The 15804-nt window shown below is 30.1% G+C and overlaps 1 protein-coding gene across 1 annotated transcript; it reads right to left on the reverse strand.

Moving 5' to 3' along the window:
* Window positions 1-2430: 2430 nt before the first annotated feature.
* Window positions 2431-15097, reverse strand: LOC101255311 (homeobox-leucine zipper protein HDG11-like). The gene is made up of 10 exons (XM_026031941.2): window positions 14951-15097; window positions 13848-13965; window positions 11946-12137; window positions 6825-7349; window positions 6323-6415; window positions 6015-6224; window positions 5088-5271; window positions 4146-4414; window positions 3434-3523; window positions 2431-2947 (listed from the first exon to the last, which is right to left on the reverse strand). Exons 1-10 carry the CDS (start codon window positions 15052-15054, stop codon window positions 2579-2581), a joined length of 2154 nt encoding a protein of 717 aa, XP_025887726.1. The 5' UTR covers window positions 15055-15097; the 3' UTR covers window positions 2431-2578.
* Between the last annotated feature and the right edge of the window lie 707 nt (window positions 15098-15804).

Here is a 15804-nt window from a genome sequence, read left to right on the forward strand (position 1 = left end):
CTACTTTTTAAAAAATATTTTTAAAAATCAGAAAAGTCTAAGCACTTCGATAATTTGGCCAAAAAACAAATGTCAAGACCCATAAATGAACGTGATGGCACTCCTCTTATCTCATCAAGAGAAGTCAGCCTAAAATTCAACCATTACAATAAAAATGAAGAAAATTTACTATTAACTTACATTATACCCCCGAAACCTGGTAGTCACGTGTACAAGCCTTTAAAGTATTACAATTGATTCAAAAGAAAAACTCAAGTCTCAAATGAACTTGTTTCTAGAATAGAACAAGATCATAATTATGGAGAAGAAAGTCTGCTAAGATGGAAACAACTACCTCACAAATCTCCAAGAAGCCTTAGAAAAGAAGAGAATGACAAGTACAACAAAAATTCAGGCTCATAACCTACAAAAATTTGTAGAAGGAAGGGGTGAGTACCAAACCACACGGTACTTAGCAAGTAAACCTCTAAACACAAGCTAAGGGGATGAAATACGGGTACTCCTACCACCCCCAACCGAACCTCCACAACTACAACATGCATTAAAATCAACCCAACCTAATAGCTCATAGTTTACATAGCACGTAGCTCAACAACAACACTTAGACAAATTATATATCCTCAACAACAACACTTTAACAAATTACATATCCTCAAAAACAATCCTTCAACAAATTATATATCTGTAATAACAAGCTCAATATTGATATATCACAAGTTCCACAGAAAGGCAATCAGAAGATCAGCAAAACACGATATCAAGTTCACTAATGATAAGTATGTGCAATGTAATGGAATGCAATGTCAAGTATAATGATGCATGTCTGACCTAGTGATACACATCCGCTGTCTCTAAGTCCGGGATCCATGGGGGACATATGTTGTCCATGCATCTGTCGCGGCGCACGACACGGCCCTCGATAATAGTAACCATCGCGGCGCGCAATACGTCCCTTGAAATATAGTATCCATCGCGGCGCGCGATACGTCCCTCGAAATGGTATATCCTCTTTAAGTTCTCATTCTTTCTTTATGCACATAACACTTGTCACAATAATATCTAAAAATAATGCAAATGACATGTTCACACAAATAAAGAGAATATGACCATTTTCATAACATTGCACAATTCACAACAACATCAACAATGATTCAACAAACCTTTCAAACCATTCTCCATTATTAATGCATCACACACAAGCAATTATTCACATTTCCTTTTGTTACCCTTTGTTTTCATCATTAGAATTAATCAATGTGGATAAGTCAACTCATCACCAAGTCCCATTACTCCCACACATATATCCCAAGGAAATACACATATTTCATACACTTAGCTAGAGTTTAGAAATCCACTTGGCTCAAATAGTCAAATAATCACTCCGGGGTTTGAGTCTTCCCTTTTGTTGTACTTTCATATCAAAGTAATCTATTCAAATTAATAATAACAATAACATTTCGAAACTAACAACACACATATTACTCTTTTTCTAGTCTAGACACTGAACTCACTCAAATTTGTAATCAAATTCCTAAATTTAATGTCAATTAACATGTCAACTTTCATATTTTTCAAGTTTCAAGCTTAGAATTAAATTTCGATATATCAATAACTTTAGTTTATAATGTAGTAAGTAACTCAAAAATTTAACCATCCACCATTTAAATCCACAAATTACCTAATGATTACCCATAATCATTATCCATTGATTACATTAACCATTAACAATTTTCCACCAAAAAACTGTTGACATAAGATATTAATTTCAATTTCTCTACTTTCTCTATCAAAGCAAACATTGTTATTATAATAACATAATAAATAGAAAAATATGTCAAGTAGTTACTAATTCAACTTAAGATTAACTAAAATACTACACATATACAGAATGGTCACCGACCTCGCTTCCATGTGTATATTAACCACAAGTGATATTCCATTATAATGGATCACTTTTTGGAAATAACTATTGTTGAAATTACGTACTTATATCCATAAATATTATTCCCTCAAGTTCAATATAATTACACTACCAGATTATTGATTTCTCTTCGATAACCAATATTATAATAATAACATTAATATAACTCATATCAATACAGACAATACAACAAGATGTTAACAATTTTGATGACTTACTTGAAGTACGCATGCAATACAATCGCAAGAGCCGCCACCAAAAAAATAAATAAAAATGTTCTCTTCTAATTTTTTCCCCTTAAATTATGATCTAAAAATGTCAACCCTAATAACTTATGTTAATATATATATATGGGCAATTATTATTAATAATATACAAATTACTCCCAATTTAATTAACTATTGTTAAATGACTATTCAAATTTTTCAAAAATGACCTTTCGAATCCGGGTCATTACAACAAAAACTTAAATTATCAAACAAATAATAAGTTACAAAAGTTTGTCTATCAATATGAAATATAATAGAAATATCTCACGGTCTTGAGATTTTCATATGTCATAATAATAAAATACATTAATCTTCAAACATATTAGTTTGTCTAAGTTTTAGAATCTCCAATAAAATAAAATAACATCAAACTAAACCATCATAATTTTTAATCAGAGTAACATAATGCTGCTTTGATTTTTAAAATTGTAGAGCTCAAAAGGTTATGAATATAAGTCATTGCCTCCATTTGTTGTTGTTGAGAGATCAAATGATTATTGGCACAAATTAATTCTTGCAAAGCCACCGTCAAGATTGAACCATTTTGTACATTTCCATTATTGTTCCTATCTGAGCCGAGGCGACCGTCATGACTTATGATGATACCTGAGGGCAAAATAGCAAATTCTTTTGCATCACTTCCATCGACAATTGAATTGTATGTTGATAAATCTATGAGTCCATAGATTAAAAAAGCTCCCATTTCATCGATGTTTGACTCTTGAAGAAGTAACTTGTTCTCTGTTGGCATATAACACTGCATACATTACAACAATTTAAGGAAAAACAGTATAAGCACTAAGAAAAAATTAATAAGAATTTCTGATGGGTAATTTATGAAGCTAAACAACAAAAATTTCATCTCTAATTCCATCAAATAATGTATATAAAATAATGTTGCTAACTATAGTTCACCTATAAATAAAAAGAAAGAAAATCAAGTGGATTATAAATCCAGAAAATATGTCAAAATGAAGACTTGCTATAATAGGCAAAGTTATAATAATGTGAAGAAGATTTTCAAAGTGTAGTAAAACTATCTTTAATATAATAATCACAGATTAAAAAATGTGGTGGGGGGAGGGAGTAGACCAGTTAGAAATTTTGATATTTTTACATGTGAATACAAGATGAATCCAATTCATAAGTACATTTATTTATTCTTAGATATAGGGAAATATCATGATAATTAAAGAAGAAAACTATATATAAATGAATAAATAAATAAATTTGACAGATATACCTGAATGATTTTTATATTATTTTCTAGAGAAGCTCCTGTTTTTACTCGATCTTTCTCAAAAACATTATTTGCACCGTACAAAACATCCCACTAGCAATAAAAAATATTAATCAAAATCAGATGATAAACAAACTTATTGTTTGATTGTGAAAAATTTGTTCATGAGATGATTATTGTAAACCATATAATAAAATAAAATAAATCATGCACAATTAATGGTAACACTTGAACATGTAGATAATGAGTCCAATATTAACATATCAAATAGAATGACGATTTAATCTTAATGGTTTCAAAGATTCTTAACATTGAACTTATTCTAATTTTAATGTTATAAGTTCAGGTTCTCATGTTTGTTTTAATTTTGCAAGTTTCACATTAAAATCAACACATGGATTGAAGAAGTAAATCGATAAGGATACTTTTAGGGGCCATTTGGTTAGAAATTAAATAAGCTATAAAGAGTTGAATATTAAAAAAATATTTTCTATAGGATGTGGTTTATCGCACAAAAATTGAATATACGGTGCAAATATGCATACCGACAGATCTATGGCCAACATCAACATTTCACTATAACATCTAATTTTATTTGAAACTTATATTAATATTATTTTATATTAACATGTTCTGTATAATAAAATTTGTATTTATCAACTAAATAAAATATTTGAAACAAACCACCCTATTATAAAGAAGGTTTGATAAATACCTGACATCTTGTGTTGTCATCTTTGAGGAAATTAAAAATAGTTTCAAATGAAAGAGGAAGCCATAGAGAAGTAGCAGCAGTGGCAATGAAACCTTGTTGTTGGGTAATTTCTAAATTTTTTCTTACAGAAACCCTCTCTCCACAATTCAATTGTGATGAAGTTGAAAATTCTAATCCATCTTTCATGCTTAGGATTTCAAAAAAACTCTTCACCATCCTTTGAGATAGATTCATCAAATTATTCACTCCTTTTGGAATATCATAGATCACTGAAAATATTAATAAAAAAAAAGGAAAATTATTAATAATTTATCAATTAGGGTGTGCATAGTGTGACAAAAATCAATTTTTAGATAATAATTTGTTTTGAAAAAAAAGTATGTTAAAATATTTAATGGAAATTAATCCTTGATAATAATATTAGCAAACCAGATAGTGTTTTGATGATATTTGAGTGTAAGAAGATGACAGTAATTGCAAGTATTGTTAATGTGTTGATATAATGTTAAAAATTCGATTAATTATGAATAGAAAAAGGCTTCCCAAGAAAATTTGAAAAGAGATCATTTTCCCATTTCTTTGGTATAAAAATATTTTCTTTAGAAATTACTATTTCAAGTTAAAAGTTGAGATAATTACCTAAAAATAAAAGAGATATTAAATTTTCAAACCCTTTACCTGGAAAACATTTTCTCTAGTCAAACATAGACAAATAACATTTTTGTTTTAAAAAAAGTTATCTTCCACACCAAACACACTTTTAAAAACAAGGCTATATTTCAAATGAACAAAGAAAAGGGGATGGATTTAAGCTCCACCAAGATTGTCTTTTTAATTCAAGCCGCTCTGAGGTGATAATTTATTTTACATAGATGCTTATCTTTTCTAATATAATAAAATTTGAAGTCATAAATATATGAAGAAGGAGATATAAAATCGAACCTCCTTTGAGATCATGTTCAGTAGGAAATATTGCACCCATTGCAAAATTATATCTCTCTGACATCCTTTGAAGTGTAACAATCCATCTTTCAGCTCCATATGTTTGATGACCATACACAAAGTCTTTAAAAATATCATAAACCTGATTTTTATCATCTACTTGAATATGTTCAATCCATGTAACCTATAAGGAAAGGAATAATCACGAAAGTAAATTAAAAAGTAGATGGAACGTTGGAATTTTTTTTATTGGAACATAATAGCGTATGTTATAAGGTGAAAATTGTTTAAGATAGTAAAAGGAGAAAACTATTCATCTGCTTTTGCTTTAGATTTAAATATCTAGGGCTTGAACAGTATAACATGGGTCGGGATTCAACATTGTAAATTAATAATACTCATAGCTTTGTTGACTCTCATAGCACATGTAAAAAAGTATAGTTATTGAATATAAAGCATTAAATAGAACTTCTAAGAGTGTTCGCGGGGAATGTGAAATGTTATTTATGAGACAAAAAGATCATTTATTGTTCCAATAATGAGGACACTTTAACAAGTCCCTATCACACGTCCAAAAGTTAAATATTTGAAACATGAACAACATAGCATAAGGATCTAAAACTTGATAAATCAAGAATTAAGGTAGGTTTGATTATAATTCTATCATATGAAGACAAATAGACATCATAATATAGGCATCGGTACATTATAACTTTTAATTATGTAACATGCTTTTTTGAAAATAAGCTACATGTAAATAGTGATATATCTTCCAATGGTTTGATTTGTGCAAACAACCTCTTGTGAAAATGCAGGGTACAGTTGTGTTTCCCTATGGTCTGGCCTTTCGCCGACCCTGGTATGGAAGGAGGTCAATACATTAAATTGCCTCTTTAAATTAAAAATGCAGAGAGATATTATTCTTACCATACTTCCTCCATTGCCCAAATCTTGAATTGCACAACCAGAAGGAAATTTCCAAGCATACGAAGGTACATTAGTTTGGGTCTCTTCGAATAAATCATATGAAACATCCAACATTATCCATGTTGTTTGATCAAGTTTTCTGCAACAACGTATGATGAAAAATTCTCTAGCTTCCACTAAAGGAGATAAAGTATGCAATTGTTCATACATCTGTTTTCAAGAACCAAAATATTACTATATTATTTTAAGAAGCAATTTTAATATTTATTTGAATTTAGTGGAAAAATTCAAAATAATTAATAATTTACCAATTGTATAGAGCCTTCAATATTGGCAGGATTAACAACATCAATATTCCTAGCTTTTCTGACTATAGTTGGAAACATGTTCATCCATTTGATCTGCATATAAAAACTCAATTATTTTATATATATAATTAATGATTAAATAATAACATTTTCACCTCAAAATAATTTCAAGTAATGAGAGTAGTTATTTAAATACTCTTTGCTCATGTTGGTGGCTCCATTTAAACTTAGCATAATCAATATTGTATGGGAGAAAATTAAAAACTTAAATGGCCTGTTGAAAAAATAATTATAAATTTGAAGTCGTTAAAAAAATTTGAAGTTTTCAACAATAGTCCAGAAAGTGGCTAGCACACACAATTTTTACTCTTCTATGTATAACTAAACAAACCTAAGACCCTATTATTAACATGTCCTAAATTCGTATGAGCCTAAGCCCAAAGTATACAATATCACCCGTAAACTAAATTGTTATAGCATGAAAACGTTAAAAAAAACTTACCGGGTCAAGAAATATTGGGATCAACTCAGTTGCGGTCATTGGCACAACTCCAAAATGCTTTGATGATTCAATTCGAGTAGTGGATGATTTATAAGGACGATATGAATTTGGAAATTTTCTATCATAACTCTCACAATGTATAAAACACCTTTCATCACCTGATGATTTTACCCAGATAGGATCATTCACATCCAAAAGTACAAGCATTTCTTTCATACCAGCATCAACAATATCAAAAATTGATTTTCCCCTATTGTCATGATGAATACCACAATTTCCTTGTGGTAATGAAGACATAATTGGGATGTTATTATTATTTATTAATTGTGCTTGAACATTATTGTCTTCGTTATGATTATTTTCTTGAACAAAAGGAATGGGAGATCCACATATAATTTGGCTCAACAAGCAATCATTTGAGGAATCTGGTAGAGATCCAAGAGTAGAACTCAGTGGTGCAAAATTTGAATCTATCCCAAAAGATATTCCACGAGAACTTGAGATGATTCTTGATATTCTTAAGTGCTGCAAAATAGAAAAAGTGAAGCTATATATTTCATCATGAATACAAAAATGAAGGATATCATTTTCACTTAAAATTTTGCAAGAATCCTAATAGTAAGCCAAGGAAAAGAGGAAATGAGAAGCATTGTAAAAAATATGATAGCCACAAAATCCCAGTATCCATCTTCAACATTTCAAATAAGATGAAAATATTTGATCCCAACCAGTATAAATATATTTGGTCTCAAATTTACATTTCGCATTTTTATTCTTGCATGTGTGTTGAGATGCTTTGCGTATATCATAAGTAAACTACGAAAAACACTCAGTCGACATAAAAGGGAAGAATAACGACAATTCACCCCCACGCCCTCTTGCATTTTTAATAGTAATCAGAGCAAGATCCGTAACTTATTTCCTAACATGAAGTGAGAAAAGATCATGTAAAAACTAAGTTAATATTGAAGCATTATTTCAAAAAGGAACTTGACAAATTACATGTCGTTGTTTCAATGAGAAACATTTCTCTCGTTGGGAAGTAAAAATGGAAACATCCATAAAATCTTATGATGTTAGAGTGTGGAGAGTTATTACAACCCTATTCCTCTTACCAATAAGTTAACTAGTAAGAAATATTTTATCGACAAATTTTCCCCTGAATAGCCCTTTTCTCAGTCTTGCTATTATGCATTCAAATTTCATTTTTCTTATATACCGAGATGAGTGTGGAGACTCAAGCCTATTTCTACTAGTTTCAAATCTAACTCCAAAAAACTCATCAAGTCAACATGGGTACCTAACAAAAATGTAATTATAGGACCACCGCAACAAGTCAAAAAGATAATGATATTTTCTTAGTGCATGTTCGAATCATGTGACAGGCAACAAAAAAACTATTTAAATTTATTGAAGATTTTAAACGAGGAAATAACTCTAAAGGAATTGTAATTGGTATAAGGTAATTTTACTTTCAATGAGTATTGCAATATTACTTATGTTTACTTGTGAATAGATCAAAATACAATCTTCTGAACAGAACAACTATGTGACGCGAAGCTTAAAGTAAGATTTAAAAATCATGATGTGTTATTGAAGGCAACACCCAAACAACTCTACAGGCTGGAATTAGAGAAAAAAATGTATCCATCCTAGACTCCATCTAAAGCATAAGTGAACACATTTTTCTAGCCTAATTATTAGGAAATCCTTGGATTTTAGCATAAGAAATTTGGTCATTCATGCATGTGTCTTATTTAAAAACAAGCTACACATATCTGGACTGCCCAAGCAATATCATACAAAATATCATATCTGCCATGCATGTCCAAAGGGTAAGAAAACTAGAAATTCTTTTATTTCAAAAGATATTGTCTGTACTATGAGCATCGATGAAAAATTATGTGTATTTATCATTGTTGATTTATTTGGGTTATATTTGTTGATCATAAAGATGATACTTTGAAAAAATCAGAGTTCTTTTGTGATAAAGTACAAAAAGACTTGGATACTACATTACTTCTATATGAAGTGACTATGTAGGAGAATTTGAAAATAAGGCATTTGAAAAGTTCTGTAAGGAGCAAGGCTACTCTCACAATTTTATCATTCCCAAGATCTCCTCTCATAATGGAGTCGTAGAAAGAAACAACAAAATTGTGACCTAAACTTTCATGAGAGGCACCAACACTAGCCTGGATTGATAGAACCAACTATCTACTAACATGACATCGACTAAACAACAAAAAGGGAGTAGTTTTCAACAATATCATAAATAAAAACCATTATCCCTAAACCTTGGGAAATAACACCCTAGAAACTAAAACTCATGTACCAAACATCTACATTGTCTAGGATGTGGAGATGCAAGCCCCAAAACAATAAGAGTCTAAGTTTCGAAAATGAACTAGAGGGAATAGAGGAATCTATAGTAGCTCAGATGAAGTTGCTCACACTTGGTTTTGACAAGTGTTAGAATCACAATTGATGTTGCAAAGTGATATACCGTGGTTTCACGGTATTATTAATACTTTTTCCTTAAGTTTAGTGTGTCCAAAAGCCTTTTTGTGCTAATTTTTATATAAGTTTCTCTTTGTTTTGCAGGAAATCTGTTCAAAGCTGAATGCGGAGATTTTGAGCGAAGAAATGCAGAAGAGACCACCTACGGAGCTTATGACGGTCCGTCGTGCTTGTGAAGGTCCGTAGGTGGCAGCGTAGTGCAGCTGCTGAAGGAAGATAGGGAAGTCTGACTAAGTGTGGGATTACGAAGCTTGTGACGGTCCGTCGTGGCTCTGACGGTTCGTCGTGAAGATCAGAGAAGTGATCCCAGTACCCAAATTCCAAGAGTTGAAGTGTTTTTGAACGAAGACCCTCGACAGACCGTTGTGCCTATGATGGTCCGTCATACTTGTCGTCGAGGGGAATGAAGAGAGCAGCAGAAGAAATTGCACAAGTATGGGACGACGGAGTCCACGACGGTCTGTCGCGTGATCCGTCGACCCAGCCCCATTTTGGCAGATTTCCAGCAATTCGAATCCTTATTTAATTAGGTTTTTGTTTTTTATTATAAATAGTTTTAAAAACCTCGTTTTTGAGGTTAGACACCAGATAGTTAGACTCCGTATTATTGGACTTTGTGTATTAGTGTTAGATTTTGAGATTCTTGCAATTGATTTTTGGAGATTAATCAAGCAAACTTTGGATTTTATTCTTTCTCATTGAATTAAGTACATGAATTTGTATTTAATATATTTGAATATCGTGTTTATGGCTATGAGTAACTAAACTACATAACTAGGGTTGTGGGAACCATAGGCATATAATGAGATAAACCCTAACGAAAATAACAATTCTAGATTAGTGTCTTGCATGTATTAATAATTCTTTTGCTTAAAAGTCTTTTAACGGATGGCCAACGTTAGAACTCGCCTTAATGCTACATGCCGGACCAAGGAGGTAGATAATAGGAAAAGAATTATTAACATAGATTTAGTGTATACTATCTAATAGGCTAGTACTGATTGGTACGAGGTAATAACTTAGTCAAATATCGAATACGATGCTTATTATGAGGTAAGGATAAGGGTTAGGATAGCAACACACGTAGCCGGACCAAGGTACGGAGTGAGATTTTCTAAATGCCGGACCAAGAATTTAGAAATACATAATTTATAACTTTGCATGCAAGATACTAGGAAAGAATTGTTATAGTTAGAGTTATCAAGTTATGAACCTGTCGGGAACACGTAAACCCTAGTTACCTTGATTATTGATTAAAATCCGACTGTCAACGCTGTTAAGTGTCTCTTTCAAGTTTGTTATTTATTTCCACTCATTTAGAAATAGAAACCCCCTTTTTAATGTTTTTACTTTCCAAGGAAGTCATTGACCAAGCAATAGTAATAACAAGTTGAAGTTAAGTCTAGACTATTTTCCTCGTGGGAACGATTCCAACCTAACTAGTTGGGTTATTTACTTGACACGACCGCTTTACTTCTTATTTGAGAAGTAAGTCTGAGCGTATCAAAAAGAAGCCGCCAAAATTTGTCATATACTCAAAAAGAGAAAGAACAAATGAACTATCAATACACAAAATTCAAAAGTGTACTAATAGATCATCGGCCAACTCTAGTGATATAAAATATGAATGGATGACCATAACATACAAAAATAAATGACATAGGCAATAAACATGATCAACATCATTACAACATAGCCAACCTAGTTCACTCATGGAACCCACACACAAATAATCACATGTACTAGGTGTTGTACCAAGACAGACCATAAATAGGAAACAAACAATCATCACCTACCTCAAATAAACCGCAAAATGCTCTAAAAAACTTGAGCATTTCGCTTGTTATGATACCTAGCTTATCCTTGGTCTAGGAAATATCAATATAACGCATAATCATACCCAATTGACCTAAATACACATGTATTATATCCTAATCCCACACCACAGGTTTTCCACCATTTTACCAACCTAAACTCTCCCCTAAAGTAATCACCATTTATTCTAACGCCTATAAATCGAATAATCAACCCCTAGGGCAGTCATTTAATTACCTTTACTTATGATAATGATGGAAATAGAAGAAACTCACCCTCGGTTTCCCCTCGCTCTTCCTTAACACAAGGTTGTAAAATATTGAATTGTTTTAGGAATTTTCTGCATTTATTGCGACTTAACCTCACTATAGAGGCCTAATACAACTATAAAAGGAGTTAAATTCACCTTATAGCGACATAGGCTCAAAACTACTCCAAAATTAAATTATTTCTCAACACACCCTTAAAGTCACATCAACTTCAAGTCTTCGCAACTCAGACTACAAACTTTGTATGTACGCTGATGTTGATTGAACTTCTTGTGGATGGGATATTTTGAGAGCATTGTATGTATGTAGTGTCTAGTTTAGCACCATGTTTAAGCATAACTATCATATAATGTTATTGAACATTATATTACATCTTGGGGGATTTATGAAATTAAAGGTAATGATTCTTGCAAATTTGGTGATAAGAGGAAGGTTGTGAATCTACAAATTTAGCAGAAGCATTAGCAGCTAAACATGGACAAATGTTAATTAAAAAGCAAAAATATTAAAGGTTTACCTCCTCTCTCATCCTTTGACTTTCCGTTTTCAAATTTTCTAAATTACACATTCTTTCTTCTTCTCCAATGGATGGACCATCACATTGTGGGCACATATTATTTTTCTTCTTCTCTTTCATTGCCATAATCTCATAACGGAAAAATTCATTTTCTTTTCGAAGAGTATAGTTGTCTAATTTATCATCTTTTGCCTGAGGAAAAATATATTTAACACAAATTAATCACATATATCTAGGAAGTCAAACAAAATCTTGGGATAATATCATTTTTCATTCCTAAAATTTAGAAACATTTTGACTTTGGTCCTTTTGATATTTGAAAAAAAATCATTTAGATTGAAATTTAATTGATATGTGTGCTTCTAATTCTGTTATGTAAAGTTGTATGTCTTAAGAACTATTTTCAAAACTATATTATCATTAAATATGAACTAACAATACAAGCTTAATATAAGAGTTGATTAATTAAGTCATGGGGAGATCAACAATTATAATAAATTTAGGAATATTTACAATAAGAATCAAAAGTGCACATTTCATTAATCGAAGGTATATGTAAATACTAATTAGAGGACCAAAACTACAATTGATTCTTTTTAGAAAAAATGTGTAAAAATTATTAATCTTTTCTCCATCTTTCCTTAAAAGTTCAAATTTTTGCTCTCACATGAACAAACATACATTTTCTTTCTCATATGTAATATATATTTTTGATAGATTATTTCTACATGGGTCAAAAAAATTAGCCCAAAAAAATATTATCTATCCACCACATTCATCTTTTGAAAGATTTGGCTACCCATATTTTCATGGGGATCAATTGGGGTGCTACTGAAGGTAGCAGGTTTAGAAGTTGGTTGATATATATCTAATAAAATCACACAAAGTGAGATTCGGAAAAGATATAATATTTATAGATTTTACTAAAACTTGAGATGTTAAATGTAGCCATAAAGAAGAAAAATATAGTTTATACGATAATTAGAAAAATAACAAGAAAATAAACTAAGAAAAGGAGTTTTTTTGTTAAAGTTGGGAGATTGGGTAGTGGTCCATTTTAAGCTCAACTCATCCCAAATAATCTATAACGCTCTCATTTATTTATTCATCCCACTTTTACTAGTCTCAAACTAGTTCAACCCACCCATTTAATATTTTAAGATCACTTTCATTCATCAACGAATCCCAAAAAAAAAAAGCATTAGTTTCTAGTTGTAAAATGTGTTTTTCTTTAACTAAATTCTCAAACTCCAATAGAAATACAACATGATGACCATTTAGTAATTTTCTTGATATGTTTTGGAAAATGTTAATGGACTTTATCCATTTTGAATAATTAAAGATGATTCTATCACTTTTTTTAATGAGTTACCAATTGAATTGAAGGCTGAATAAAAATACTTTTGACTTTTTTAATCAAATTCATATATTACTGAGGCAAATAACTTATTTCAAATCTATTGATAAATTCAATAAGACAAATAAATAACTGATTCAGGAAAATAAAAATAAAATACATCAATAGTAGAATTAGTTGTATAAAGAGGGAAACAAAATTAAAAAGGTGTGGAAGTAAATGAACTAATAACTAGTATAGTAAGAAATTGTTGAATTTAATTACACATGCAAAAACTTTAACAAAATTTAGAGAAGCAAATTGGGGCCTAACCGAAGCGATTCAATAGTCTTTCCATGGAGTCGTCTCTACTTTTATCTACTCATTTTTTTAGTTTTTTTTAATCAATTATCAAAAAATACATAATAACTCTTCATTGGAAGTAAATAACAAAAACAACAACAACAACAACAACAACAACAACAACAATAATAATAATAATAAATAAAAAACAGAAATCAATTAAGTATAATTAATCAATAAAAAGACTAATTAATTAGAATTACCTTTGTTTGCGATCTTTTGTTTTGAAACCAAGCCATAATCTGTTTAGAGTCAAGCCCAACTTTTCTGCCCAATTGGTTTTGTTGGTCCTCGCTTGGACGTTGACATTCCTCGAAAAATCTTCATTCAAATATTCACAAGAAAATATATTATTAACTTAATATTTTTAAAAAAATATAAAGGTAAAAATGAAAAGATTAATAAAACCCTTTTTAATATAATAAAATATACGGTTAATTGGTAAGCAAGTTCTATCATTAATTAGGATCTCTGGTTCTAGTGGCAGAATTAAAGTTGTCCTCGGTAGAGAAGATTTTACCACTAAAATGAACCTAATTCCCAATGGAATTTAGTTTAGTAGGAATTACATACTGATCTTGGTATTGAGGAGTGATAACTATGGATTTATCTTTTTTAAGAGATGCCTCGTATTTGCTTGAAACTTGTCCACACCCCCCACCCCCAACATGAGACTTTTTCATACAAAATATGACTTAATTGGGTCCTAAAATGGGACTTTCCAATTCAAATACTGATTACTTGGACCTAAAGTAATTTTTTCTCTGCAAATCTGAATTACTAAGACTCCAAGTTAAGATATTTTGATGTAAATTTAAATTAGTTGAGCCTCAAAAAGGTATCATATCAATCCGAAAGTAATTGTTTTTTTATGTATGTGTTGGCAAAAAACATTAAGACATTAAAATTAAAGAAACACATCTCTTTATGGTAAACTTTTTAAGAATAATCAAGAATAATCCAACCCGTTTTTGTATGTACACAGTAGATCAATCATCCAAAAAAAAACTATGTTTGAATCATTTTAGCAATTCAGTCAAAAACAATTTAATAGCAAAATCCAAATATAGATCTTTTACTAAATATGAATGAGATTATTAAAGAAAAAAAGTAAAACATAAAATCAATATAAATTAATGAAAAAAAGTAAAAAATAAATTATCATACCGGTAATGAGTTTTTATTTAATCACTCATATCTCTTAAGAAAATAACATCATATCTTTAAGCAAACGAAACATAAAAACTTGAACACACATGGAGGTTCAATTTTCTATTTGTCGTTTTGTAAATAAAATTGTTCTTACTCTTCAAGTTGTTGAGTTTTCTCCACATCATACTTGTGGCAATGTCTTTGTCTTTTTGGGGTGGTCGATGATTCTCCAACTTGTTTTTTCCCAGAATCTATCATTTTTCTTTGCTAAATTTTTGTTCAATAAAAAAAATTAATAAAAAAAAACACAAAAAGAAAAAGTCTTAATATAATTGTTTACCAATCAATTTATATAAGAAATAACTAAGACAAAGAGAAAAAGAGCTATATAAAAGAGATTTTTACACACCTTTCGATTGATGAGTAGAGATAGAGAAATGTTATAGGTTCATAGTTAGTGATCTCTTTATATAGTAAAAAATAAATTGACTTTGTGATTAGTACATTAAATATGATATTACAAAAATTAAAGGGGAAATTATATAGATTTTAAAATGTGAACACAAGATAAGAATTGTGATTTATTACGTTTGTCTTTTACAAAATATTTGTTTTGGGGTAAGTTGTTGGAAAAATGAGATTTCCAACATTAGTAAGGCTTGCTATTTATATATTGTCTACGCAATTTACATTATAAATTAAATATCATGAATGGAAATAATATTATGACATTTTGAGCCATAGGTTAAATTCCATAAATAGATATATAATTATGACTTTTTGAGTCATGAATATAAGAAATATATATATTTTTATTTTTCTATTATATAGAAGAGTAAAGTGAAGGATGACAAAGGGCATAAATGTAATTTCATGCAAATAAAAATCTTTTAAGAAAAATAATACATAATTTTAGAAATAAATTTTATATATGAAGTAAATAATGATGAAGGGAAAAAATGTAATTTCACACTAACAAAAATCTACCAATAATGATAACAAGAAAAT

The sequence above is a fragment of the Solanum lycopersicum genome, chromosome 7 (assembly GCF_036512215.1).
Source record: "Solanum lycopersicum chromosome 7, SLM_r2.1".
Classification (NCBI taxonomy): domain Eukaryota; kingdom Viridiplantae; phylum Streptophyta; class Magnoliopsida; order Solanales; family Solanaceae; genus Solanum; species Solanum lycopersicum.

Bases quoted from the DNA above. Each gene is read 5' to 3' on its own strand.
- LOC101255311 (XM_026031941.2), bottom strand. From the start codon at position 15,054: ATGATAGATTCTGGGAAAAAACAAGTTGGAGAATCATCGACCACCCCA. The intron at 12,138-13,847 runs GTAATTCTAATT...ATTTTTCCTCAG, and splicing joins ACAAAAGATCGCAAACAAAG to GCAAAAGATGATAAATTAGA. The intron at 6,225-6,322 runs GTAAATTATTAA...TCTTGAAAACAG, and splicing joins TTGAAGGCTCTATACAATTG to ATGTATGAACAATTGCATAC.